Raw genomic sequence first — 26723 nt, 5'->3', positions numbered from 1 at the left:
CTGGAGGACCTCTTGTGCAGAGGCTTATTTTGGAGTGGCTCTTTGCTATGCTAGGACAAAATTAGTCAGGACTATTTCATCAAGTCAGCTTAGAGTTGTACATGAATAAGCTGTATTATAGAAATAGTATAACCAAGTTAAGAGCCTGGGTTTTGGACATCACAGAGTTGCTATGTGCTGCTGTAACAGACCTCAAGATGCTTTAGAAGCTACAGACAGAGAAGTGTTAAATATCTGTATACTCCTCAAATAGCATCACAGATGGCACTATAAAATGGGTACAGGCTGAACATCCCTTGGGACTGTCAAAACTTGGTGTCATTTTGAGATTTCTTAATTCTATTAAAATGAGGCCTGTCTTCCCTGGATTATGGTAATGAACACATCAGAAGTTCTGCTGTTAAACATAAATAAAGCCTGGTCTGAATCATTCATGGTATTGGAAGAATAAATCCATCACTCTCACTTAGGTGCATTAAAGTGGCAGTTTTAGAGTGTTTTGTGAACTCTGCTCTGTCTGGAGATTTTCTAAAGAAGAATTTGTGTCTCTTAAATTATGGGCACATTTAATAGCTGGAATTTTGAATATTTTTTTCTTTTCGGTGCAGAGGAATATCTTGCTAAAAGAGAGAAGTTGAATGACCTTGCAAGGTAACAGGGAAACAATTATACAGATCAGTCTAACAGAAGAGTAGGGTTTTTCAGCTGGAAAGTGATTAGCTTTGTTTTAGAGCACAGTGGATGGGAGACTTGGGTTGGAATAGTTTGTCTGAAATAGTGTCAGACAGTACTTTGGCTGTGCTAGGAATGTTAGAGACAGTTTTGAAGCCACATCAGAGAGATGGGTCTTGGACTCGGCACCATCCTTTCTCAGATAAATGATATCTTTAAAACATGGTGACAGTGATGGTGGTAATGGGTACCAATTCTGCATGTTTTGTCTTCTCTTGCTAAAGGGATATTTTGGCTACGGCTTCTCTTTTAAATGCAGTTTGTAGTGCAGAGTGAGATAAAACTGTCCAGCACTGAATGTCACGTTCACCTGTGTGCTGCTGGCTCTGCTCTTCCTTTGCACATCCTCTGCTCCCCCTGTCCTTGGAGTGTGTTAGAAACACAAGGTCCTCACCTCAGTGCAGAGTGGGAGCACTTTGGGCAGGGGATGCAGTTTTTGTGGAAGCAGCTGAGTGATATTTCAGCACAGAGGAGCTCAAAGGGTTGAAGGGGCTGCCCCAGGGGTGGAACTGGTTTTGAAATTTCTGCACATCTTTACTTCTGATTGCTAAGTAGAGCAGAGTGGAAAGGAGCTTTCCTTTTAAAAAAAAGAATATTGAAATGGTTGAATGTGTTTACAAGAGCAAGAATGGGATTTTTTGGGGATTGGGCAAAAACTGCAGGTGATATCAAGGTGGCACTGCACAGAAACACAACTCACAGATTTAATTTTAGGTGTCATTTGTGAAATCAGTTCTTTGGGCCTATACCCTTCTTTAGGCAAGAGGGTGTCTCCAGCATTCACTGGATTTGTGGCTAAGTCTGTGATGGGTTACTGAAAGCCTGCAGCATGGAAAATAATAGGGTTGTTTTAAGAAGGAAATTTTTGTCTTTATTAAGAAAACCCAAATGACCAAGGCAGATCTCTTAGAGTAGACTTGGGAACTTCCCCATGTATTGGGCAGAATTTTAAATCAAAAATTTGGTACATCACCAGTACTGCAGACACACCAGATTCAGTTCCTTTGTATTGGTTTGTTATTTTTTTGTCCTTCTTACACATCCTTGAGCTGGCAGAACTGGGAGTCCTTGTGCGAGCCACTCACACAGAACCAGATGCATTTCAAGATTTCATTACTATTTTGAAACAGTTTCAAGAATATGAAATTAATAATTTTATACATGTAAACCAATGTATACAATTTGTTTAGAAAAAACCCAGAAATTTAATGTGTTTTGCCTTGCATAATGAACTTAATGTTCTGGACTAGCACTTTTCTGCATTTCATAAATTTAAAGTTCAGCTGCTGGGTGGGGAAAAGCTGAAGCAAATCCAGTGTGCTGTAACAATTTAACAATTCTTATGTGCAAAATAGATTTTTTATTTTTCACTTCTAGCCTTAGATGATGCTGAACTGGCTGTCAGACAGGATTTCTGACATTGGAACTGGAAGCTTCTATTTTCAGGGCATGTACTTGAGACACTAATTGCATGGAATTATGTATTATCATCCCATTTTGCAACAATAAAGAGGTTATGCAGCAACTAGAAGAGAATTCAGAAGGTCACTCTAATGTGCTCTATCCTAATTTTTTCATGACCAGGGATTTTTTTTTTGTAGTTTGAGATCATAGTTATACTCTTCTAATGTGATCCAGAGGATCTTTTCATAACAGCTTTGGAGTTAGGGTGAGGTGCCTTATATTCACTATGTGTTACTGTCTGATGTTCTTTACTGGCTCTATAATTCTGTAATTAGGCTTAAACTAAAACTAACTAGATTCTGCCTTTATAATGACAAGTTTCTCAGATTCTAAGGGTATTTTCTCTCTTGGTTGATGTGTAATCCTGCACTGTTAAGTCATCACTGACTCCTTAGAGCTGACTCAGATTTTCTACTCGTGTTTCAATAAAAACCTTGTTCTGGAGCAAGTTAGATGCCACTTTTAAAGACAGATTCAATTTTTCTATGTATAGTTCATAAACATCCAAGAGATTAAGCAGTCTTAATCTTTTGTCTTTAAGATAACTTAATTATTGACAATTTCTCTGTGCATCATAAAGTCCCTATATTTATGGGGGTTTTGAGGATCTTGTGCCCCTCTAATCATACTGTAGTATTCAAGCTGCCAAGCCTAGAGCTTGCTCCATTATGAATCTGCCTTCTATTTGTATTCTCTGTGATTATTGCATCCCTTTCCCTGCAGCCTGCATCTCTCCCATCTTACACTGGAGAGAGGTTTCCTCCTCAGGAATCCATTCTGCACTGACTCCTGGGTACTGCTGGGTACTGTCCTCTGTGATCTCTGATCTGATAAAAGCCTTGATCATTTTAACATTCCAACTTGCAGGGAAAACTGCTCAAATGGAGCTGAGCATCAACACAGGCACTGCTTATCTCCTTGCCAGATTCAGGGATATTTCATTTTCTTTTAAGCTTGGCTTTTGTAAATTAATGTAGTGACTTGCATATGCTGTGCTGTATGTTGCTGTGCAAATCCTTAATAAAACACTGCAGTACAATAGAAAATCAGCACACAGAATAGGAAATCAGAATACGGAGTGTTCTCTGAGCAAGTTTGCTGATGGTACAGCCCAGCTGGACACAATCCTATGCAGCCTGCTCTTGGTGACCCTGCTTTAGCAGAGTTGGGTGAGGTGGAGTAGATGATTTCCAGAGGCCCTTTCCAACCCCATCTGCTCTGTTTCTGTCATAGTGCTCCATAATTCCCTTGAGACTCCCTCAGCTGCACTGTGTTGCTTGTTGGCACTTCCCCTGTGAATGTTTGTGCCATGCACTGAGCTCAGCACCAATGCTGCTCTCAACACTCCTGTGCTCTCATTTGTCTCCAACAGCCACTGTGGAATGTTACAACCCCAGAATGAACGAGTGGAGCTACGTGGCAAAAATGAACGAGCCCCACTATGGTCACGCTGGAACCGTGTACGGGGGGTTAATGTATATTTCAGGTAAATATATCGTGCCTGTGACATCATCTCTTGAAAGAATTCCTTGTCTAACTTTTTCTGTTGCAGCTGCAGACAGTATGAATTAGCCTGTGGTTGCAGTAGGACTGCCATGGTATCAGTAGTGATGCAGTTTCATCTGAAGCCACTCAAACAGCACATACCCTGCTGGCTCTGACAAAATTACTGTAGATAATATTATGCTTAGTAATTGAATAGCTCTGAATTCCAAAGCAGTTACAAACTTTACCAATCAAAATAAAGTTTTCTGTAGCCACATATATAAATTATAATATATAATTTATATATTATATATAGCAATATAATGAAACATAATATTGTTATAATTATGTATGAGTATTAAATAATTAAATATGTATTATGATATAATATAGCAATTAAACACACCTCCCTATAAACTTGGGAGTGCATTGGAAATTTTATAACTTTAAACAATGTTTCCCTTCATTATGGTAATGGAATGGGCTAAGTTCTCATGTTAATCATAGCATATAAGTGATATCTGTACTTTCACTGGTTTTTAATTTGAAATATCCTCGTCCTGTGTGTCACTGAGGTTATAGTTTCATTACATTTTTTTTCCAAATGGGTTATCTGAAAATCTGCTATTAGCTTAATTTTTAAAGAAGATTCAATCTGTCTGTCAGTGCTCATTGCAGGCCCAATATTCTCCTACTGAAATTTTAAAGGATGTCCTCTTAAGAGCTAAGCTGAAATTAAAGGCAGGAGGTGGGACAAAGTTGCTTAGCTGACAAGAACTGGTGGGGGATGTGCTGGAGCAACTTCATTTAGGGGCTCTTGTGCCAGTAGGCTAGGAGGAATTTGCTTTAGAATTTACTGTGAGGTACAGGTGCTTATTTTTCTCTGAGCAAGTCCATTGAGCTCCTAATTGCTGTGCTGCTGTCAGTTGTGTGTGTTTTGCCCATTTTGCTTGTTTTGCTGCAGGTGGCACTTGCATATGCTGTCTGCTGTGGTTTTTTCATGTAGATGCCACAGATTTTTCTTTTCCTTTTGTCCTGGAGCCTCTCCAAATGCTTTTGCAGGGAGCCATGGAGAAGGTAAATGTGGAGGGAACCATAGGTAACTATTAACTGAAGAATATTTGAAATATGTGTCTTCTCTCTTTTCACTTGAAGTTGATGAAAAAAGATTTTTTATGAAAATGCTGCTATGTGGTACTTAAAACACAGTGGCATAGTATCAGCATTTGAAAGGGAAATGGATTATTGATGGTGAGAAACATAACTAGCAAACTGAATGAATACAAGCAAAGAAATAAATTTGCAAAGTAGAAGCATAGGTAACAGTTTTTTGTTCTTTTAATCTGCCAGTATCAATTGTGTGATGAGGTGCAGTGTGAGACATGGCTTCTCTCCATATTCCCATTTAAAGGAACAAATGTCATTTGAAATGGAGTACTTCTGTGATAGTAATCCAAGCGAGAGTGAAGGAGTTTTAAGGAAAATGGAATTCTTTCAGCAAAATGTATTTTCTGTTATTTAATGCTTATTGGGGTGAGCACTCCTCTAACATGTGTCTTGTTTCTTTAGGGGGAATTACCCACGACACTTTCCAAAAGGAACTCATGTGCTTTGACCCTGACACAGACAAATGGACTCAGAAAGCTCCGATGACGACAGTCAGAGGTCTGCATTGCATGTGTACTGTAGGAGACAAGCTGTATGTTATTGGTGGAAACCACTTTAGAGGAACAAGTGATTATGATGATGTTCTAAGCTGTGAATATTACTCACCAACTCTAGACCAGTGGACTCCAATTGCCGCCATGTTACGTGGGCAAAGCGATGTTGGGGTTGCTGTCTTTGAAAATAAAATCTATGTTGTTGGAGGATATTCTTGGAATAACCGGTGTATGGTGGAAATAGTTCAGAAGTATGATCCAGAAAAAGATGAGTGGCATAAAGTATTTGACCTTCCAGAATCCCTTGGTGGCATTCGAGCCTGCACTCTCACTGTTTTCCCTCCGGAGGACAACACAGGGTCACCGTCCAGAGAGTCTCCTCTTTCAGCACCTTAGAACCATCCCTTGGCTCACGATGTTGTAGTAACACCTCTGCACTGCATCATGGGGTCTCTTATTTTTCTTCAGTAGTTTCTGTTAGGCTTAGCCTACAGCATTTCATACAATTACTGGAAAAAAACAAAAAAGACTTTGACATTATTTGTGCTGTTTGTTTGGCCTAGAATGTCTCTCAAGTGGTTAACAAAAAAAAGATGTACTCGCCCGAGCCAAATGTTTAACAAATGAGAAGGTATTGTCTATAAAATGTATGAACTAGGTACGTTATTAATGTTGTATGTTGGGTGTGAGGTACCTTGTAGCTTACATTTGGGAGCCCAGTGAGTCAAATTTGTATTGAACATGTTACTGAATTTCATGTTGAAATCATTTTTCCTTTCATTTTTGACTGCAGATCACAAGGGTAGGTAGACCACATCAATGTGAACTCTCTGAAGGTTGCCAAGGGGCCTGAGCTACCTCCCTCTTTACACAGAGTATTTTTGACATATCTGTTTACCCACCTGACTTTGTGGGTGCTTTCAGAGCATATGAAGTTTCTTAGGCAGAGGGAAGAAATAAAAAAATTTTAAAATATTAGCACTGTACAGGAGTGGACCTTGTAGAGGCCGGGAGTTTTTTATAACATATATCGAGTGTTTTTCCTGAGTCAGTTGAATGATGCTTCAAACAACACATTCTAAACATATTTGTGTTTTTTAGTTTGGTTTTCTTTTCAGGAATTGGCTTCCTCTTGCATGGGAGCACACACTATTAACAAATGGGAATTCAGTGCAGCTGTGTATTCTGTGCTATGGCTGTACTGAATATGGGTAGTTAAGGGCTAGAATCAGTAACTTAAGCCACTGAATTTGACCAAATGGTTCCATCCGATCAAATTTAATCTACCTTTTCTCCTTTGCTGTCGAGATAACTTGCATAATGTGTCCTCTGTATAGTCTCAGTTAATAAGGTTATTTAGCACAAAGTGCAGCTTCAGTGAGAGAGCTGCTTTTGCTCAGTGAACCTGGACTACCACATTTTACCTTCTTTTGTTCAATAAAACTTTTAACTGCAGTTACCCAGTCTAAGCTACCTCATTAATGTATTTGGTTTTCTTCCTCTGCCTCAGTGTCTCCAGGATACACATGACGTATATCCACGCGGGTAGGTGAATCTGCTAGGAAACCAATGCAGAAGTGATCATGAATGGGTATTTTTGACCTACTTTTAAGAAACTATTTTGGTCTGATGTGTTCATTTTGTAGTTAGGGACTGATGAAAAACCAGTCTTAACGTTTTTTCCTTGGAGAACTGCTAATGTGTGCAGCCCTGCAAATTCACAGGAATCTTTACCTGCTCCAAAATACGGTGCCCTGCTGACAAACTGCAGCTCTGATTATGCCATTGTGATTGTTCTGGACTTCCCATCATGTTACAAGTCATTTTGCTAATGAACACAGTCACAGGGGCATCCTCTGGGGAAAACTGTTTAAACCAGCTTATTGTGTTACCTATTAATAATAACCAAGTAAAGCTTAATAGACTTTTGTTGGGATTTTGCTATTTGTGTTTTGTCCTTGCTTGATGCAGTCAAGCAGCAGGATTACTGTGGTGTCACTTTTAGAAGTACTGATATTTATTCTTTGTGCAGTTTACTAGTAACAATCACTACCAAAATCTACATGTAAGCCTTAGGTTTCATAATTGTTTTGGTTAAAATCAAAATCAATTCTTCCTCTTTAAAAAATTGAAGTCTCAATTCCATGTGGCTGTGCAAGGTTGTTTCAGGTGGAATAGTGGCACCAGTGGATACTCCTGGAAACTGGCCAGTGAAGATAAATTGATTCATCACCCTAAGAATGCTCTTCTTATGCTGTGCAAAGCACTGGATAGAAAAATGTTGCTCTGTTGTTTAATAATTTTTCAATCATTTAAGTGTCACATGCTACTAATTTATTTTTTTTTTTATGGTCAAAGACCAGATTTTAGACCCTGCTTGAGTTTAAATCCTCTGAAATCCATATTCTTTTATTAATTAAACTGAAAAGTACTTGAAGGAGTTGCAATTCCTTTAGGATAATGTAAATATATCCTGCTCTTTCTATGCTGGGGATGAGGGACACAGTGTTTAAAAGTGGGTATCTTCACTGGTGTTCTCTGTTTGGAAGAAGCTTAACATGGGTTCTGATCATTCTGAGGTGGTTTAAAGCCAGGATATCAGTTTTGTGTCTGAGCCTTGTATAGCCAGGAGCTGGTATATGGCCACAATGTTGAGGTTTTTATGTTTGTGTTTTGGTTTGGTTTTGTTTTGGGGGTTTTTTGTTTTTGTTTTGGTTTTTTTGACTCATTATTTGTTACACCTAAAATGGAAGACTTATTTTTGAATGTTTTGTCATCAGTGGATTAAATTTAGTGCTTCAATCAAATTAATCTTTGGGGTTTTTGTTTTTTGGTTTTTTTGTTTTTTTTTTTTTTTAATCTCCCTCTGGATTAAAGTGTTTATAATTACATCAGTTAACATTTACTCACTAGGATTGAAAAACAAACATCAAAGACTTGCCCAAAACTGCAAACTGGTTTCTTCTGTAATGTAATATAAAATGCCATGATGCTCATTGGGTCTTTCTTAACCATAGCATAAGAGCCCCTTTCCATTTCTGAACCCACAGCTGTAGGTATACACATGGAAACAGCAACTACCCATCTCCATTTCCAGTCAAGCTGCCTCTTCATGAATGTTGGACTCTCTCATGGTGCAGTTGTAGTACCTGAATCAGAAAAGCATCTGGATAAAAAGCAATTATAGCTATTTGACTTGAATGAAATTAGGGTCGCATGGTGTGCCAGCTGGGAGAGCCACGGGAGCTGTCTGCCCTCTCCCAGTGATGCAGGCACACACCACAAAATTCATTCAGACTTTGCTTTTTTGGTGCCCAATTAGCAGCAAATGCCAAAAGGGCTCACTTCCATATCCCAAAGGCTCATCTGATATCCCTGCAAAACTCAGCGCTCTGACTCCATACATCCCAGGTGACATTTCCCTTGTTCTGTGCTTTGAGATAGGACAAGAACAGTGGGGAAGATGACCTGGGAAAATCCAGGTTATGTAAAGTTTCTTTGCTTTGTTAACATCAGAGGGTTCATCATCTGCAGATATCCATTTTTCTGTGATACCCCTCCCCGTAGAAAGTTGCAAAGTCCAAGAACCTGGTCCAGGGGAAGCAATTCCTGCAAGGATCCAGTCAGTCTTGTGCTTCTTGGGATAAAGGAGCTGTGCTGAAGGGATGAGCAGAATGTGGCTGCCAGCCTGGCTGTGGCTCTACAGGCCCCTTGGGTGGAAGAATCACTTTACCTGTTCTCAGGAGAAAAGTGAGCTGTTTTCTTATAAACAGTGCTATTTTAAAATTGCCTGTTCTGTTTCTGAGGGATCTCTAAGGAGTAGCATTTTAGTGACAGTCAGAAGCTCAAACCAGAAGTCTGGTCCTGTAATGGAATAATGGCAATCATGGATTAGAGCAGTTTGCATGCAGATAAATAAAGATCTACCTAAAAGCTTACAGTCTTAATCTGATGGGCTGGTTGGACATCAAAAATAATTTGATACCACAGCAACAAGTGCAGTACAAATACCTGGAGAAGTTTCTAACCAAAGAGTTGAGGATGATCTGATCAGAAAAGATCCTAGCACTTTTCTTTGCAAAGTCCATTCTGCCTACCAGAATTGTTGTTCCTTCTTAATTTGCCCTCCAGCTGGTGATTACCTCACCTTTACACTGCTGTTTGACCCTGCTGGTCACTGTTTCTTTAATCCTTGGTTTGACTTGATGCCCTTGGTAGCTGACATCTCTGTTACTTCCTCTGCTCCTGATCAGAACAGGTAAAGCAGAGGCTTTTTAGTGGCACTTGCATCAAGAGAGAATTGCCCATTGTTCATAAATGTATTTGTAATTCATCTTGTGCATTCTTGGAAATATAAAAGCTATTTTAAGCTAGTGAAAGGTATGTGCATGTTGCAGGAGTAAATGTGTGTCCCCTTTCCTCCTGGCTTGCACATTTTGTGGTGTGTGGAGTGGTGACCCAGAGATCTGGAGGGACAGTCAAGCTCTCACGTGGCACTTTATGCTTTCCACGCTCTGTGAAAGTGTTCTTTACTTGCACACCATATGTAGCTTATGGGGTATTTTTTCTTTTATATTTTAAATGTGAATAATGATTCTTTGTGTGCAAATGTGGTCAGGGAAAAAAAAAAAGTCTTAAAGGGCAGAGTTATACTTTGCTTAGTTGATAAAGTTTTTAGTCCCCTGAGTATTGCAGGACCCGTTCAGCTGTGAAAAGGTGATTGCAGTTGAGAGCCAGCTAGGAAATCCGGATGGCTTTCCTGCCTGTCGCCAGGTCACACGTTCTTGTTGCCAGTCTTTCACAGGTCATTAAGTGAAGTTCTTTTCTCCATCAGTAGGCTCCAAATTTGGTGTCCAGCTCTGTTGGACCTGCTGATTTCCCACTCTGGGAAAGACATGGTGGGATGTGTTTTCACAACCTGGCTTGTTTTTTTCAGGAATTCCACCATCAGTGACACACAGGAGTCCTCCAGAGCTCTTTAATGACCTGGTAATTTGTATGGAGATGTAGCCCAGGGAACCTGGGAGTGGTGCTACAGCAGGAGCCACAAGTGGCTGACATTCCTGAGGGGATGGTCTCCTACTATAGTATTACTTTGGCTCGAGTGCTGTTTTTTTCCCCCATCTTTGGGAGTATTTATTGCTGCTGTTTGAGTTTTTAACTTTTTATTCATTAAATGAGTAATGCCTCTGTGAGTCTGCAGTGGGAGCAAAAGGTTCAGGTGGCTCTTTCAGAGCTGCATGCTGTCAGGCTGTCCACATGGTTATTAAACCCTTTCTTTTTGGAGTTCTGTTTCCTGAGTGTTTAGGAGAAATCATTTTGCAATGTGAAAAGATCTCAGATGAAAATGTGTTTGGGACTGGAACAAAAATGCATATTATTTTAGATTTTTTTTTTTGTCATGGTTTAGAGATTAGTTTGGACTTTCAGCTCTCACAGACTGAATGGGGAGTGATCTATATATATTTTTTAAAAATAACTTATAGTTTGTTTAAGTGAGTCAAAGCTCAGTTACTTGTACCTGCTTGCACTCTTGTCTGGCCTGTTGCTGTATCCTCCCTCAGACCACAGCATTCTGTGCTGTCTGGCATCTATTTTCTTGTGTAAGAGCCCCTCCTGTCTTCCCTGCTGCCTGTTGATTGAGTTCCAAAACTCTCCCAATCTGAGCTTGGATTCTTACATCCAAAGTACCTGTGGAGCTAAAGACCACGTGGAGCTGTGGATTGAGGGCCATGGCTTTGACATTTCATTCCCCATCAGCTCCTCGCTGCTTTGCAAGATTTTCTCAAACCCAGCTGAAATCTGTGTGCACGAGGCAAATTCAGGCTGCAAATTTTAGTAACCTGGGTATCTAAAGACCACCAGAGTGTCCTCGTCCCCTCTGCAAGGAGAGTTGTGCACAGGAGCTGCTGAGGGCTCTGGGAGGGGGAAGCTCCTTGGGTAACCACACTTTTTGCTGGCCTTTGATTCTGCTCTTTCTTCTGTGCCCAGATGGAGATGGTGGGAGGGAAGGTCAGGGCTGGGTCACACTTTCCAGCTCTCAGTAGAGAGCAAGTTTGTTTATTCTCCTCTGTCTACACAACACTGCAGGAAAAAGAACTGTAGGAACATTTCAGATTTTAAACGTTGTTTCACAGAACAGTATTAATTAATAAAGGAAAAATTAGTCTGTTTTAACCTGTGGTCCTCATAACCAGGATTGTTCCCAAATACTTGGCTTCTGTTGAATTAACAACTTTGCCTTTACCTCCCTTGTTCAACGTTACTGTAAAAAAAATTGCTTGGTTTCTTTTCCATTTGTTTTTCATTGCTTGTAACCTTTCCTTAGAAATGTGGAAATAATTTTCCTTACATGTTTTATGCACCAAAATAAACACACCACTGATCACCTGAGTCCCCTCCCCATGTTTCTTACTTGGTGTATTCTTTCCATATTTTTTACCCAAATGTTTGACATCTGTCAATAAATACCACCAGAAAGTCATAAAATTCCTGCTGATGGGTGCTGCATTGTTAATTGGGGTAAAGAGGGGTCATCTCTTTTCTTAATCACTTCTGGAAAAAAAATTGCTTTGAAGAACAGGCCTGCCCTGTTTAATACATTTAAATGGAGATTGGTTTTGCCTGAGCTTGTTAACTTTAGTTTTGAATATTTGTCTCTTTCAGATAATTGCATCGAGTGCTTACAGTGCACTGTTTATAGAGTGTGTGTTCCCTGCTCGTGGTGGGTGAGGCTCTGGGTGCTGAGGCCAGAAAGACTCATGGGGAGTGATGTTCTTGCATCTTCAGGGGAACAGCCCTGTGTGACTAAAGAACCTCTACCAGGGTCAGGAGCACTGAACTTGGAAGGAAAATCAAAGCAGCTTCCTAATTGCAGTTAAAGCACAGCCCAAGTTTCCAGAAAGGGGAGACAGAGCTTCTGTCCCTTAGGCATGTTTTGTCGGGAGCTGAGGATATTAGCAATGAAAGGATTGTTGCTGTAAATAAAGACAATAAAATAAATTCCTGCATCTGTCCCCAAAACAGAGAGATTGCTTCTGTTGATATACCATACTATTAATATTTGACTTTGTGTGTATATGGGATGTCTCAAGTGCTCATATCACATAAGTGATGCCCTAGTTCCCATTAGTCACAGTGTTTTCTATCTAGTCAATTCTGAATAATGTTTTTGAATTACATGGAATATTAGAGGATACACTTCTCTGGTTTTATTTCATAAGCCTTTTTAAAAGAGATTTTATGTATCTCGTTATTTCAGCATTACTGCATTTAGTCAAATGCAGGAAACATGAAATGTCAGGTTTTGGTTCATCATTCACGTCTTTTTGGAGTTTCTGCTTTTCCTTTTCACTTTACGGAGTTTTAAGGAGGGGATGGCAAGAAGAAACAAAGAAAAGGAAACATCAGGTGCCACTGAATGGTAGTGTCTGCTGTCAGCAGCTCTGCCATTTGGGACAGTTTTATGATTTACAATCCTATCAAGCTTATCTTGTGTAATGGCCCAGGAGCTTTCCATCTGGCCTGCAGTGACTCAGTGCTGGGAAAGGAAAAACCAAACACCTTTGCATTATTCCTGCTCTGTGACTTCTGTGTTACCCCATGGAGTAACAATGGGTACTCACCTGCACCGAGGCACTGCAGCCTCACATCCCCTCCCTGCCCCTGTCAGTGGGGCCAGAGCCAGGGGCCACCTGTGGCCACCCCTGTCCCAGCTGGGCTCCAGCCCGTGGCCCTGGCAGGCTGAAGGGATGGAGTGGGGCTTGGGAAGGCAGGTGCTGCTGTGGCCCTCGGAGCAGGGACCAGCAGGGCTCCCCTGTGGACAGCAGAGCCATAAAAATATCTTCATCCATGCATGGAGGAAGGGTTTTCTCTTTTATCTTTGGTTGTTCATCAGAATACTTTGAATCTTGGCTCTCCAAAGCAAAGGACCAATCTGAGCTGCAATCATTGCACACAGAGGCCACTAAGAGCATGTCTGAGTGATCTCTAGCTCTAACACTCATCAGCCACTGATTTTGGAGAGAATGGGGATTTCTCCCCCCCACCAATTTTCTGCTGAGGCCCTAAATATTTCTCAGACATTTTGTGAATCTGATTCCAGGCAGGCTGGGCCATTCAGAGGTTAAGTAGTTAAGGACATGACTGAGACCTCTTCATGTCACCAAGCCTGTGTCCTGTACTTAGGGATGCTGATAGGAAAAAGCTGTGACCTTGTTTGCTCTCCCTGTCCTTACTTCCTCCCCAAAGAAAACCCATCCTCACTGTAAGCCAGTATTTTCATTAGAGCAGACATCAGATTGAGAATTTTAAAAGATGCCTCACATTCTTCATCTCTTCATTTTTGCTGTCTTTTAGAAATTAAGATGAATTTTTTTGTCTTAACATCATGTGGCATGAGAGACCAATGCCATTCAATAAACAGCTGCAGCTTGGAACTTAGGGTTACAGCAGAAACTATGCTGCTTAAAGAATCACATTTCATTTTCCTCTTCCATATTTATACACTTATAAATGTGGACTTTCTGGAATTTAGATAACTTGATAGAGATGACATGTGCCATATGGTCTTTAGGACAAATTCCAGCTTCATTAACAGTTCACTGGCTGAAAGGAATAGCAATTAGTCTTTCATGCAGTCTAAAATCAGCTTGTCAATTAGCAAACAAACTAAAAATTACTGGAGTTTCTTTTTACAGAAGCCTCTGCTCTGAGCCTTCTCCCTACACCCCACGTAGAGCTGACTTTGCAGCACCCAACCATTGCAGCCTGTGTTCATTGTCACTGCTCTGCCACTGCAAATGGGTCAGGATTAAGCAGAAGAATCTCAGTGTGTGTGTGATGCAAATATGAAAGCTAAGAGGCAAGTGAAATTCTGTACTGCTGAATCTTGGGCACAGTGCTGGCAGTGGAGGGAGGGACCTGCTGGGAGAAGCCCTGAACGTTGTAGCTGCTGGGCAAAACAGGGCCCTGAGAGAGGAGTGCCACGAACCTCCAGGGAGAGGTGATGTCCTGCAGGGTGGCTCCTCAGCTTCCCAGTAACCAGCACTGCCATTTGTTCAGGTTCTGCATGGGAATGAAGGGAGAACAGGGCCAGAGTCTGAGAGGGGCACCCTCGGCCTGCCCAGGGGCTGGGGCTTGGTCAGAGGGTGTGATACATCTCTATTTTCCATGTGCTGGAGGAAGACCTTTCTCTTTCCTGTTTCTTTTCTAAGCCACCTGGGAAGCCTGTATTCCCTTCCCATAAAATGGGAACAAAGATTTATTACACTTCTGAAGCTGGTTATCAGCTAAGGTTTGAAAGACTTGTTTTCTCCAACTGTTTGTTGGTATTACTTTTTGTTTTTTTCTAAAAGCCCTAATATCTTGTGATCTACCTGAAGGATGATGGGGAGTCAGGTGACATTTTTGATGTCAACAGCAAAGACTGTGCTGATGAGTGTCTTTATTGGCCACCCACGGAAGGCACAGGAGAACTCGTGACTGCTGGTTATTTTATGAAAACAGCTCTTGCATTGCCACAAGTAACTGGGTTCATCACAGGAGTGAGTGAAAGTCTGCTGTGATCAAGTATCTAGTGCAGGCTGCCCTTCCTGGCTCTGATCTCATCTCTCTTGGTTAATGCCTCTGCAAAATGCTGTGCATGGCTGCTGTGATGGGAACCATCAGCCCCTGAACTGACCTGTGCTGTTCTTGCTGAAGGTGGGATGCCTCTTGTTCAACTTCTTGTTTCTACTTTCTTACTGTGGACCTTATCCATGTGATTTGACAGCCTGCAGTGAAAACACTTCACCAGAGTAGTAAGTAAAGCCATCTGCTGAGGTTTGTGACCCCATTGTCTGCAGATCCTGGGCAGCACATTCTCAGGTGTGTGGTACTCATGGGTGGGTGTTGGATGGCCTCACGTGCCTTTCAAAACAGGGGCGTAATATTTTGGAAAGCCCCCATCAAATGGCTGTAAAGTATTCAGCTTCTTCTCTGGATGTGTGACCTGTTGCTTGAGCTGGGGGGCTTTGAGAAGCCAAAGCATTGTAATGTAAAGACCCTGGCAAGAGAGACCCCAGGTATCTGAATTTGCCAACACCAGAAATGCTCATTTGGGTTTGTTGGACAGTTCCTCAGTTTCTCTTTGCCCTCCCAGTCCTGACCCATTTGCTTGGGAAACACACAGATGACTCCATGTCTGACAGCTCTGAGTACTGAGGGGAGGGTTTCCCCACTGGCAGCTCTGCTCCTGCAGCTCAGAGCAGCTGTGGGACTCTGTTCTTGTCCCCACAGTACTGCTGAGGTGGCACCAAGGACAAGGTCACAGCACACCAGCTATCTCCAAAAACAATTTTAGTAACTCTGCTAACGCTAGTGGAGCTGAGCTGGAAACGTTCCTGTCTGAAAGAGCTGGGCTGCAGAAAGATACTTTCTTCTCTGTAATTCAACAGAAACTGGGTTTGCTCCTGAGTGCAGCCTGATTTGAAACCAGCCCTAGTGTGGACTTGCAGGGGTTAATGCCCATCTCCACTGTCAGATGGAAACTTCCAGGGCTGCTGGGGATGATGGAGCGTGCAGAGGAGCTCGCGGGCCCCTTGCGTGTTGTCTGCTGTGCTGCCTGCTCTGTATTTAGGCTGTCTTGTCTTGCTAATCACATCACATCTGTCAGCTCTCTGTGCCTAGAAACAAATTGTAAACAAGATGTCAAGGTGGAGTGGAATGAATTGTTTTAAAAAAGGGACCAAAAATCAAACCATCTTGAATGGCTAAAAAAAAAAATGGGTTAATAACAGCTAAATGCTTATTTTAAAATTATTTTTAGTGCGTGTTTTATCATAGTTAATGGATGATAGTTTATGCATGAACATTTGGTTGTAACGATATCCACCACAGTGGCAAATCTCAAGCAGTTTCATGCCTTCTCCTTCATGCCTGTAGCAGGTGCTTTGCCATTTTTCCACCATTAAGACACTGGAAAGGGCTGCAGCAGTTTAGTAGGAACTTTTTCTTGCAAACAGTACAACCCCAACAGCAACACCAGCAGCATTTGCCTGTTCATACCCTGCAGAATGTCTGATATTTCTGTGCTTCATTTACCAGGTTTGCCCAGTAGCAGGACTCTGGTAATATGATCACAGACAATGTAAGAGAATATGTCCTGTAGGCACAGAGGAAAGATTTACAGTTTACTTATTCAGTAAAAGTACTTTGGTTACTAATTAGAACTAATTTTATTTACTTAGAATCTCTATCACCAATAATTGTGTGTTCTCAGCTGAAAAAAGTGATGAACGGGAAGGATGTAAGAGAGGAACTGTTTTTCCTCAGCTGAAGATGCAGCGGTAAATACTCAGATGCTATGGTTTATGTTCATTTTTAAGGTACATTTTCCTTCCAGCTCCAGTGAATGATGTGGAACTGGGTGAAATGTTTGTGTGTGGGTCACAGATCAGATTTATAGGTCTTGATGGAAAGTTTTTTCAAATCATTTTAGGCTTAAAAAACTAATCTGGAGCATGTTCCCAGTATTACTATAGGCATATGAACAAGTTTTGGTTGTGGCCATCACCAAGTAGGGAGTGAACAGTTTTAACCAAAATAATTTGATAAATTACAGGTAAAATGAGTTTTATGAAAGCCACAATGACTTTTAAAGACATGTAAGGAAAAAATACTGTTTGGAAGGATCTTAGGGTTTTGCTGCTTAAGGATGGTGAAGGCCAGGGAAGCACTCAGGACTTTCAATGCCCTTTGGCAAAGCTGCTGGTACTGAGAGCTTCATCCCCCTCGGAGCACAGCTCCCTCCAGCAGGGGAGCATCTCACCTGCAGGCTCTGTTCCAGCTGGGACAGGGGCTGGGTTCACCAGTTTTGGGTTGCCTCTGGTATTTCCAACTGCTTCTCACTGGGCTGTGCTTTTGGGTTGGGTGATGGACAGAGAGGGAGAAAGGGAGATCCTGACCAGCCCTGTGCCCAGCATGCTCATGGGAAATGCTTTGTACAGTTGTAAGAATTTCCAGTTGTTTGCTTTAACAATTCTGTAAACATTTTTTTAGCAAATTTAGCCTTTATGTGCATGGGCAATGCAGGGCTCCTGCTGCATCTTCCAGGCAGGAGTGATGTGACAGCATGGAAACATTCAGCAAGACACTGCCTGTGATTCAGGGCCAGCATCTTGTGATGAGGAGACATTGGAAAGCTGTGACTTGTACAAGAACTGAGGCTGACACAGGTGGCACAGCCCTGACAGGTCAGTGCAGCTCCTGTCAAGGACCTCCAAGACGTGCCATAAAGGGAATAAAAGAGTGGAGCTGTGGGTGTGATGCATGGTCTGAGCACAGGGAGGGGTAATTTATACCTGCACAAGATTATTGCTGGGTTTTGCATGGAGTGGTCTGGTGGTTCTTTTGTATTCTCACAAGAAAATAACTGACTGTTCTGACTGTTTTTACCCCTCAGAAAGACAGAAAGACATTGTTTAGTTTCTTTGATGTATTTTTCATGGATAGTAGTCTGTGCTGTTGTATTAAGTAAGAGTAACCATGATTTGCTAACGAGAATCCCTGTATTCCCAGGGACAAACCAAGAGTATTTTTAGCAAGGGGATAGACTAATGAGGTCACCGAGAGGATACATGGTGGAATTAACTATTTCTATTTAATATACAGACATTTTGCAAAGGATTAGACATTGTAAATCCAGTGGCCTTCTCTTATCACTTTGAAATTATATTTAATTGTCCACTCTTGACTTTTATGTCATTTAGTGTGTCTAGCCATGCTATTAGTGGCTTACGTCAGGAAAGGCCTGCTGTGACCTTACAATACACAAACCTCTAGACAGCTCCTCTTTATCCTTCTCTCTGGGCAGTCTGTTGTTCAGGAATAAAGGCTTGGCATAAAGGAAAATAAAATTTAGCTGTACCAGTGCAGGAGGGAGGGGCAAAATTAAAGGCTATTTTTGTGTGTAGAAGAGCCCTTGAGGCTGATGGTTTTGGAATACCTGGATGTGTCTGATGGCCTGGAGCCTCCTGAGCTCAGCATCCAACCTGTCTCAGACAAGGTTCTGAAGCTGCCATTGTAGAAATTAACCTGCTTTAAGGCCAAGAGATCTCTGGGAAAAAAAAAAAATGACAGGAATGGGGATTAAAATACTTTCTTAAAAATAATTAAACCCAGAGGTTTAGCAGTGACTGCAAAATGGGTTAATTCCCAATTGGAGCTGCTTCTCACTGAGTCTCTGATGGCGTGAGAGCCGACACACAGAGCTCCCATCAAAATGCCCTGCATGAACTTCTGGTGGCTTTTCTCCCCCAGCAGGCTAAAAGCTGCCTCCCCCAAATTAAAGCTGCCTTTTTCCACGTAAGGAGTGCAGCAGCAGAACTTGCTGGCGTGGTGAGCAGCTGATCAGTGACTAATGGCCCTTGGCCACGGAGATGATCCTGCAGGGCTGGCTGCAAGTGCTCAGCAGCGATGAGAGCACCTGCCCACAGCAGGAGGAGCAGCAGAACCTGGAGCTCCATGGCCTGGCATTCCACAGGGTGAGGCCTCAGGATCCCAGCTGCCCCTGGCAGGAGCAGCTCTGCTCCTCTGGAGCCCCAGTCCTGGGGCAGAGGCTGCAGTTGGAGCACCCATCCCTGTCCATGGAAAGCAAGAGTCCCAGCTCTGGGAGACAGTGGAACGTGGAGATCCCAGGCATGGCAGACTCCAGGCAGCAATCCACCACAGCTGCCATCGAGAGGGGCACGAGCAAGGGGAGCAAAGTCACTGGGAGCATGAGTTTTATATATGTCAGTGTGTTCTCAAGGTGAGAGTTTGCTTTATGTAATTGCTCTGGGGCTCCAGTGATCCTTTTGCTTAAGGTGGATGCACTTGTCATTGCTAATCAATGGGTAAATATCAGTACTATGATAATTTTTTGTGTCTGCACAGGCATAGGCTGCTCCTCTGCAGATGCTGACTTGGATGGAGCCTGGGACTTCAGCAGAAAAAATGATGAAAGGCCCTGCACTGCCCAAGATGCTCTTCAGGTAGCTCATGGGTAAACATTAAATCATGAAAATCCCAGCAAGCTGCCAGCACAAGCAATGACTGTGGGATCTCTGGGGGGAAAGTGCCATGATCAGTCATCCATCGTTGTGTAGGGTTTTGCTAAGATAATTTTAAGTCTCCTTCATCAGACCAGAGCTCGTGAGAGGGATGGTGTGAGCAGGGTCACCTGCTGCCTGCAGCAGGGAGAGCTGGAGCCAGGCAGCTCTGCAAGACTGAGTCTGCCTTGGTGGGAAGGAAAAAACAATATGCTAGAAACCTAAAAAAGTGAAGGGGGAAGGAGAGCAGTAACAGGATAAAGGGAGCATTCAGCAAAAGGGAAAGATGTGCAGGACAAAAGGTTCTCTGATATCTTTCCAAGAACATCTCAGGGGATGGACACATCAGGCAGTGTGCCCTCTGCCCTGGGATGCTCCCCCTCTGGCAAGCCACCAGCTCCCAAACCATGCTGTGCTGAGTCTCAGTGGTCTGGGATTGCTGATCTGTGTTGTGTTATCCTCTAGGGAGGACAACCACTGTGGGCACACAGCAGGCAGGCTGCACCTTCCCAGTGCTGGAACTGGGAGCAGAGCTGAGCCCTCTGGTTCCCTCTGGTTCCCTCTGGTTCCCTCTGGTCTCTGCACTTGCTGCAGTTGTGAATCTCAAACCACAGGTCACAGTGATATTGACATAGGCAACAAAAAGTGGTATAAAGAAAATAAATCAATGTCAAAATCCATGGTTCTAATTACTCATATGCAGTATGACACCCCAGAATTGTAATTGCCAATTTCATCTTCTCTGGCTGACTGCAGATATGAATTCATTCAAGTAGCAAGGAAGGAATTAAGTGTTAATTTTATAAAAAGGAAAGGCTACTAGGGATTTAAATTAGATTTTTAAATTAAGTATAAACCTGTAAAAAGTCTTTCTGAGGGTTCCCCGCTTCTGTCACTGATAATTCCCTACAGCAATAAAACCAAATGGTATCAAGTGTCTGGCAAAATGTCAAGGCACTCCCCCTGCAGCAGGACAGGAGAGAGCCTGAGCTGGGAGCATTGAAGAGCAGGAGGGTTCAAGGTGTGGCCTGGGCTGAGCATCATCCCTCATCCTCCACCAGGGCTGTAGCTGGCAGGGCATTGAGGCTGGCTATCAAGTTCTAAACGGGGCTTTAAAGGTCCTTTCTCTGATGGGGCAGCCGATTGTGGTGGGTAATTAGAGATCTGCTCCCGGGCTGTGCCTGGGGAGGGGAGGCAGAGCCCGGAGCCGCTGCTCGCTGCCCTCTCCAATTCCCAGCCTGGCCCAGGAGCCTTCAGAGACCTGTCACAGCCCAGATAAGGACAGCAGCAAATTAAGATTTAGGGATTTCTTCTGGGACCTTCCCCGGCAAAAAGAGGCTTTTAATTGGTTTTCAATTCTGCGGCAGCCAAAGGTCTTTAATTAGGTTTTACATCATTCTCCGTTATCGCTCTCCTCTCCTGTGTTTAGCCCACTGTGGTTTGGGTTTCTTTAAACCGGTAAAAATTCACTATTTTCCTTTTTTTCCAAAAATCAAGGTGCTGAGTGATTTCATGTTGATGCTAATCAGCAAATGAATTGTTGAAACTTAAGCCTGCAAAAGACTACGCTTTAGTCTAATGTTGCTATATTTAGCTTGTCTGCTAAATGTAGTATTAAAAGCCTGATAACTTTATTTTTAATTATGCTTTTTCCCCTTGTACTATTTAGCTGGCAAACTGGCTTTAAAATTTTCATCTGAAGCTCCCTTTTTTAACTCACTTTCCCAATTATTAAAATCTTTTAAACAGCCTTACAAATACCCTGATTTGCAGAGCTCTGCTGTAGCATTGACACATTACAGAGTTAATTTTGGCAAAAATACAAAAAATAAAAGTCTGCTTGTATAAGCCTTAATCAGTAGGGTTTTTAAGTGGAGTTCCTGCTCTGCAGAGTGATACCTGAGACTGGTGGGTGCTTTCACCCAGACTGGTGAATGGATCAACTCCAAATCCCATTCCCGGGCCTGGTGCTTGGGGCAGCACAGCCTCTGGGAGGTGAGCCCTGGCCAACACCTTCCAAAATCAGTAAAAATGGTACTTTTGGACCAAAAATCCATCAATACTCTGCTAAGAGTCCAGGTGGTGGAGGATTGCTCAACTCCAGACAATTTATTTGTTAAAATCCAACCAACCCACCAAGGGTGGAACCACACTGTCACTCATCCTCTCTGGCTGAATATCAACCAGCTCCTGAGACTGAATTATTTTCTGGGTGATTCCATTCATTTAACTGGAATTATTGGGAGTGAGTGCTGCTCTGCTATATGCATGCAGTCAGAAAATAAACCTGTTAGCTGATGGGGAGATTTGTTTCTGTATACTGATTTTCTCTATCCCCAAAAACATTTTTATGCCCAAAATCTGCAATGGTTTTGGAAGTTGCTCTCTCCCCTGTGTTCACATCTGAATGTGGATGATGTGATGATGTGTCTTAATAGTGCAGTTGTTCTTAATCATGGTACAGGCTAAAACTGTGGGTGAATGTGTGAGTGTGGGTGAGCCTGGGAGCTTCTTGGGACAAATGCCCTGCTCAGGGGAGCATCTTGTCTTCATCCAGAACGTGCTGCACCCACCTGGGTTTTAACTGCAGCTGCATCCATGGACACCATGGATGCTGTTTTCCTCCTTGTGGCCATTTTGGTAACACTTCCACTCCCCACAGCTCACACAAAACCCTGGATTCCTTGGGCATGGGTCCCCTGTGCTGGACCCACATCCCCTGTGCCTGTTCAGCTCCCAGCAGTGCAAACAGGGGGTTCACCCCAAGTGCAATAAGGGCCTATGTTAACAAATAAATTATAGTACAAGGGCTTCATCCAGAGAGGGGGAAAACCCAAACCTGTGGTTAAATCTCAGTAGTTTCACTATTTAAATTATTATTGAAAATAATTATTCCATCTGTATGGTAGAAATTGCTGGCTTTGCTAGTAATTCCCTTGAAGAAAAGCCTTTACATGAGCACCTGGGTGCTGCAGGGTCTGAAGGGAGATGCTGCTGCCTCTGGCTTGTGGAATGGGACAGGTCCTGTGCTGTGACACTGTGTAACATTAGTAAGATAATGAATCTGTGTTCATTAGTCAGCATCCATGACTGTACAGTTTGTTCCACCCTCTCTGCAGGGTCTTGTTCTCCATGCTGTCTGATGGATTTTCTTTCAGGATATCCCCAGTTCAGCAGAGCTGCCTGCTATGCTGAACACATCTGGGCAGCAAGAAAAAGTTCCCTGAATTTGTCTCCCCTCTTGTTCCAAGGAGGAGCTCACATCCCACCAGTGCCCTCAGGGAAGTTCAGTCCTCCCCAAAAACTTAGAGTGGCTTTGTTGCTGCCTCCCTGCCTGTGCTTCAGCCACTCATTACTGCTTAGGGGCTGCAGGGATGATCAGCATTAAAATGGATAGAAACGTGTATTTGGCAAGGGAAAGTCTCTGGGTTGTGTGTGCAGTGTGCTGGACAAAGGGCTGATGGGTGACAAAGTGTCTGCAGTGCTGCTGCTCCTCCTTGGGACTGCTCTAAGACATGAAGGGATCGCTTTGGAGGGTAGATTTCCTTGGGCAAAATTAGCAAATTGAGTGTGCTGAGGAGTTCTGGGTGTTTTGCTTTCTATCCTGGGAAATGTTTCCAGAGGAGCGGATGCTCAGCAAAATCTGTTGCTCGATGCTGACTCCACAGCTGATCCAAAATAGCAGTAATCTTTCCACAGATACTTATAAAAAGGTTTTCATGCTTAAAAAAGCCTGTGGAAATACTTCTATTAATTTCTGTTTATGCCCTGTCTTGTAATTTTTTCTTCTTTTTGGCGTTCTTTGAAAATGGTGGCACTTTCAACTTAAAAATTCAATGGTAAAGAGTGGAAAATGCTGTTTTTCTTGTTTTTCTCTGTGAGAACTGCAGTTTCTGAGGAGCAGATGTTCTCTACCAGATGAGAGGGGCTGGGTGGCTCTGCCTGCCCTTGGAAGGGCTCAGGAGTCTCTGTGCCCCAGGTTGCTGCCATTTGGGATCCTGCTGAGGTCCCTCAGCTCACCTTGAAGTTGCAGAGGGATTGGGATGGTTTTGGAGGCAAAACCACCCCCTCACCTCAGCCAGGCACTAATCCTGCTCTGGAATTATAAAACCCCTTTTTCCTCCACCTGATTATTTAGAGGTGAAGTGCTTCTGGGAGGCAAAGAGGGTATCTCATACTCTTGCCCTGCAGAGAGGAGCTCAGAAGTCACCCCACGCTCAGCCCCAGCAGCAGCAATGCACTGACCTGTACAGGGCTGGTTAGCCAGGCATCAGCCTGGGCACTGATTGAATGCTCAGTCACGTGCACTGAAGACACTTCAGCAGCAATTCTGATGGCTTTTCAAGAGCAATGGTTCTGGTAGAGTGGCTTTTGATTTGTTCCTGGCCCCTACATCTCTCCTCTTCAGTGTGGTGGTAGAAATTGCTCCATTATGAACTATTTCACTGCAGCAGACTTCAAATGTTTGGGAATTAGAAACAAATTGCACTGTTGATTGCTTTTCTTTTTCCCCCAGATCTTGAGTCTTCAGGAGCTGAAGTACATTTTTTATTCTTCCTTCACATGGGTCTGTGTCAGTGATCACCTGCTCGATGCAGAGCAGAGCTCAGTCAAGCTGTGCCTCTTTGCAAGGCATTCTCTGTTTTATCTGTACCAGTCCCTCTGATGTCACCTTCCCTCTGACTCTCAGCCTGACCCTTTCAAGGTTTTAGAAAAAGAAAAGCCTGGTAATACAGGGCAGTTTTACACAGGTTTGATGTTGTGTCTCCCAGTGTAAGGCAGCTCCTGCCTTGAACGTGAGCCTGGCATGTTCCTTGAGCACCAGAGCTGCTCCATGAACCAGGATCCTTAATGACAGCCATGGACTGGATTGTCATCACTGATAATGCTCTGAGAAGTCTCATTTCAGCCCAGCCTGCTGGTAATCCCAGTGGAGCTGGTTTCTGCTCTGAATTCCCAGTCTCTCCATCTTCAAGCAGTAACTCACTTAAGGAGATTTCAGTGACTGCCACACTCTGGATAGAGGAGGACAAGTGTGTTTCCTCAGTCCAACAAGGAAGCTCTCTTATAAGGAATGATGTGCTGTTGGTCAGGCATGATTTCCCATGGATGAAAACACATAGCATTTTACTTTGTTTCCCACTTGTTTTCATCCTATTGCTTTACAGCTGATCATTGCAGAAATGCTGTTCTGCTAACCAGACTGATCACAAATGTCCAGCCTCCCCAGTATTGACAATTAGCAAATGTTCTTCAGATGAAGGTGATTGTCCAATATGGGAACATCGATAAAGCAATAGGATGATTAACAAAACACTGAAAATATATGGATATATCTGAAGCTGTCTGATCTGGCTCTTCACAAAGCAAGCAAGCAAATAATAAGGTTAGTCAGAGGGCAGATTCATCACCATCATGGAACCAATTTGGTTTTTATAGGACTGTGTGATTGAAAAGATTCTTGTGGGATGATCTGGCTGGAGACCAATGAGATGTGACTGAAGGTTTTTGGGAGACTGCAGCTTCTTCTCTGTAGCCTGCAGTAATTACTTGGAGCAAGAAAGGTAGTCAATACCCACACACATCTGTTGTTCATGCTGGCTGTAAATCATCTAATCTCATATGTGCATCTCTTCAAGGGTATTTTTTGGTTCTCTGCACTGTGGCAGAGGAGCAACAGAAAAAGTTATGCCTTAATAGGAGTTTGCATTGATTCCTGCACCAGAGAAGTGCTGAGGGGATGGCAGGCTGTGCTGTGCAAGCACTGCTGTCCATGAAGAGTGGTTTGGGCTGCTTGGGGGAGGTGGTGTTGGTCAGCAATAGGAGAAGGATTACAAGGAAGCCTGGATTAAACTTCCCCCAGGATAAAGCTAACGACTGTATCTAAGCATAGTGGAATTTCACAGTGCAGTTTTGCCTTGTTACTGGCCATTTATGTGATCCTGTCTCAGGTATCTTTGGCCTCTGGAGAGCTGGGCACCTTCCCTTAGTGCCTGTTACTTTTCTGCAACTCCCTGTTTCAAGCAAGTTTCTGGATCTAGCCGCCTCTCTCTGACCAATCCATACATTTCAGTCTATAAGATTTCCTAGATAACTTCCTGGCCCAAATGAGAAGTTTGATGATACACAGACCACAGGGGTTGTCTGATCCTAGGATTTCTCACTCCAGAAAGCAGGGAGGTGATTTCAGGTATCAGCTGTTCTTGCTGTTGTCTCTGTCTCAATTTGTTTCTTGCCAAGGACTGGGAAGTGGGTTGCTATTGTCTCAGGCTGCTGTTTGGAAGTATCAGTTCCATACCTAATTATGCATGAAATCAGACTGGTTTTTACACACTTTGAAGTTTTTACAAGCATGACATAAAGTAAGAATAGTACAGAAATAGACCAATATTTCCTCTTACTTTGAAGTTACTAAATGTACATCTAATTACAAAGTGATTAAGACAGAGCCACCACAATATGTGTCTCCTGAACATAGTTTTGAAGCAGTATAAATACTCTTAAATATAAAGCATATCACAAATAGGAGAGCAAGAGCTGTGAAACTGGGCTCTTTGTGCAGTCTGAATTTTATACTGAACTTCAAGTTGCCTTTCAGTGAGCAACAGCATTACATAAAACATCAAAGCCTTTCTGTGTGCTGCACGGAAATAAAGATCTACCTGCTTAAAGAAGCAGAATCAGTTATGGAAGACATTGCTTAGTTGTCTGTTTCTACAACTTTTCCTAGTCTTTTTTTTAATAATCATTTATTTATAAGTTGTAGGATTAATGCCTGAGCTGCTTTAAAATGAGGACCTGGGGATGCTCCAAGGTTAACAATCACATATTTTTCATTTTCCTAATGTTCTGTTTCAGTTAATAAAAGCTATTGCACCCAGTGATAACAGTTACCCAGAACAACAGATAATTGAATAGGTTTAATGGAGCTTTGATTTCAAAATACTTGCCTTGAATGACAATATGCAAAGTTGAATAAATGATGGATGAGCAAGATTAAATGGAACAGAACTCTAATCTTCCTTACATAATATAGGAGACATTAAAATAATTCTAAATACCTGTAGTTAAAGCTATGAATGTCACAGTCAAGGAGAACACGATGCCACTGGCAACAAACCTTGATTTGTGGTCTGGGCACAGTTTTGAGCAAGCTGGATTTGGGAGCTGAATGCCTGAACACATCCACAGGAAAGCACACGCCTGTTCTGACTCAGTGGTAGCAGCAGCTCATGGACATGTGGGTCAATTTTGGGTTAAAACCCAGGTTTTGTTGGGTTCCTCTAGACTTTTGCTCTGCCCTCCAGTCCAC

The 26723-nt window shown here is 42.7% G+C and overlaps 1 protein-coding gene across 6 annotated transcripts in view; it reads left to right on the top strand.

The window, feature by feature from the left end:
* The window catches only part of KLHL13 (kelch like family member 13), an 80083-nt gene extending 68348 nt beyond the window's left edge, over positions 1–11735 (top strand). For all 6 annotated transcript variants that reach the window (XM_064426695.1, XM_064426694.1, XM_064426693.1 and 3 more), the window contains 2 exons: positions 3569–3682; positions 5251–11735. In XM_064426695.1, coding sequence (XP_064282765.1) covers positions 3569–3682; positions 5251–5738 — 602 coding nt within the window. In that variant the 3' untranslated portion in view covers positions 5739–11735. The remainder of the gene's footprint in view (positions 1–3568; positions 3683–5250) is intronic.
* Positions 11736–26723: the final 14988 nt, after the last annotated feature.

This window comes from Passer domesticus, chromosome 7, assembly GCF_036417665.1.
Source record: "Passer domesticus isolate bPasDom1 chromosome 7, bPasDom1.hap1, whole genome shotgun sequence".
NCBI classification, from domain to species: Eukaryota; Metazoa; Chordata; class Aves; order Passeriformes; family Passeridae; genus Passer; species Passer domesticus.
The sequence above is the reverse complement of the archived record's forward strand: the minus strand, read 5'-3'. Positions and strand labels throughout refer to the sequence as shown.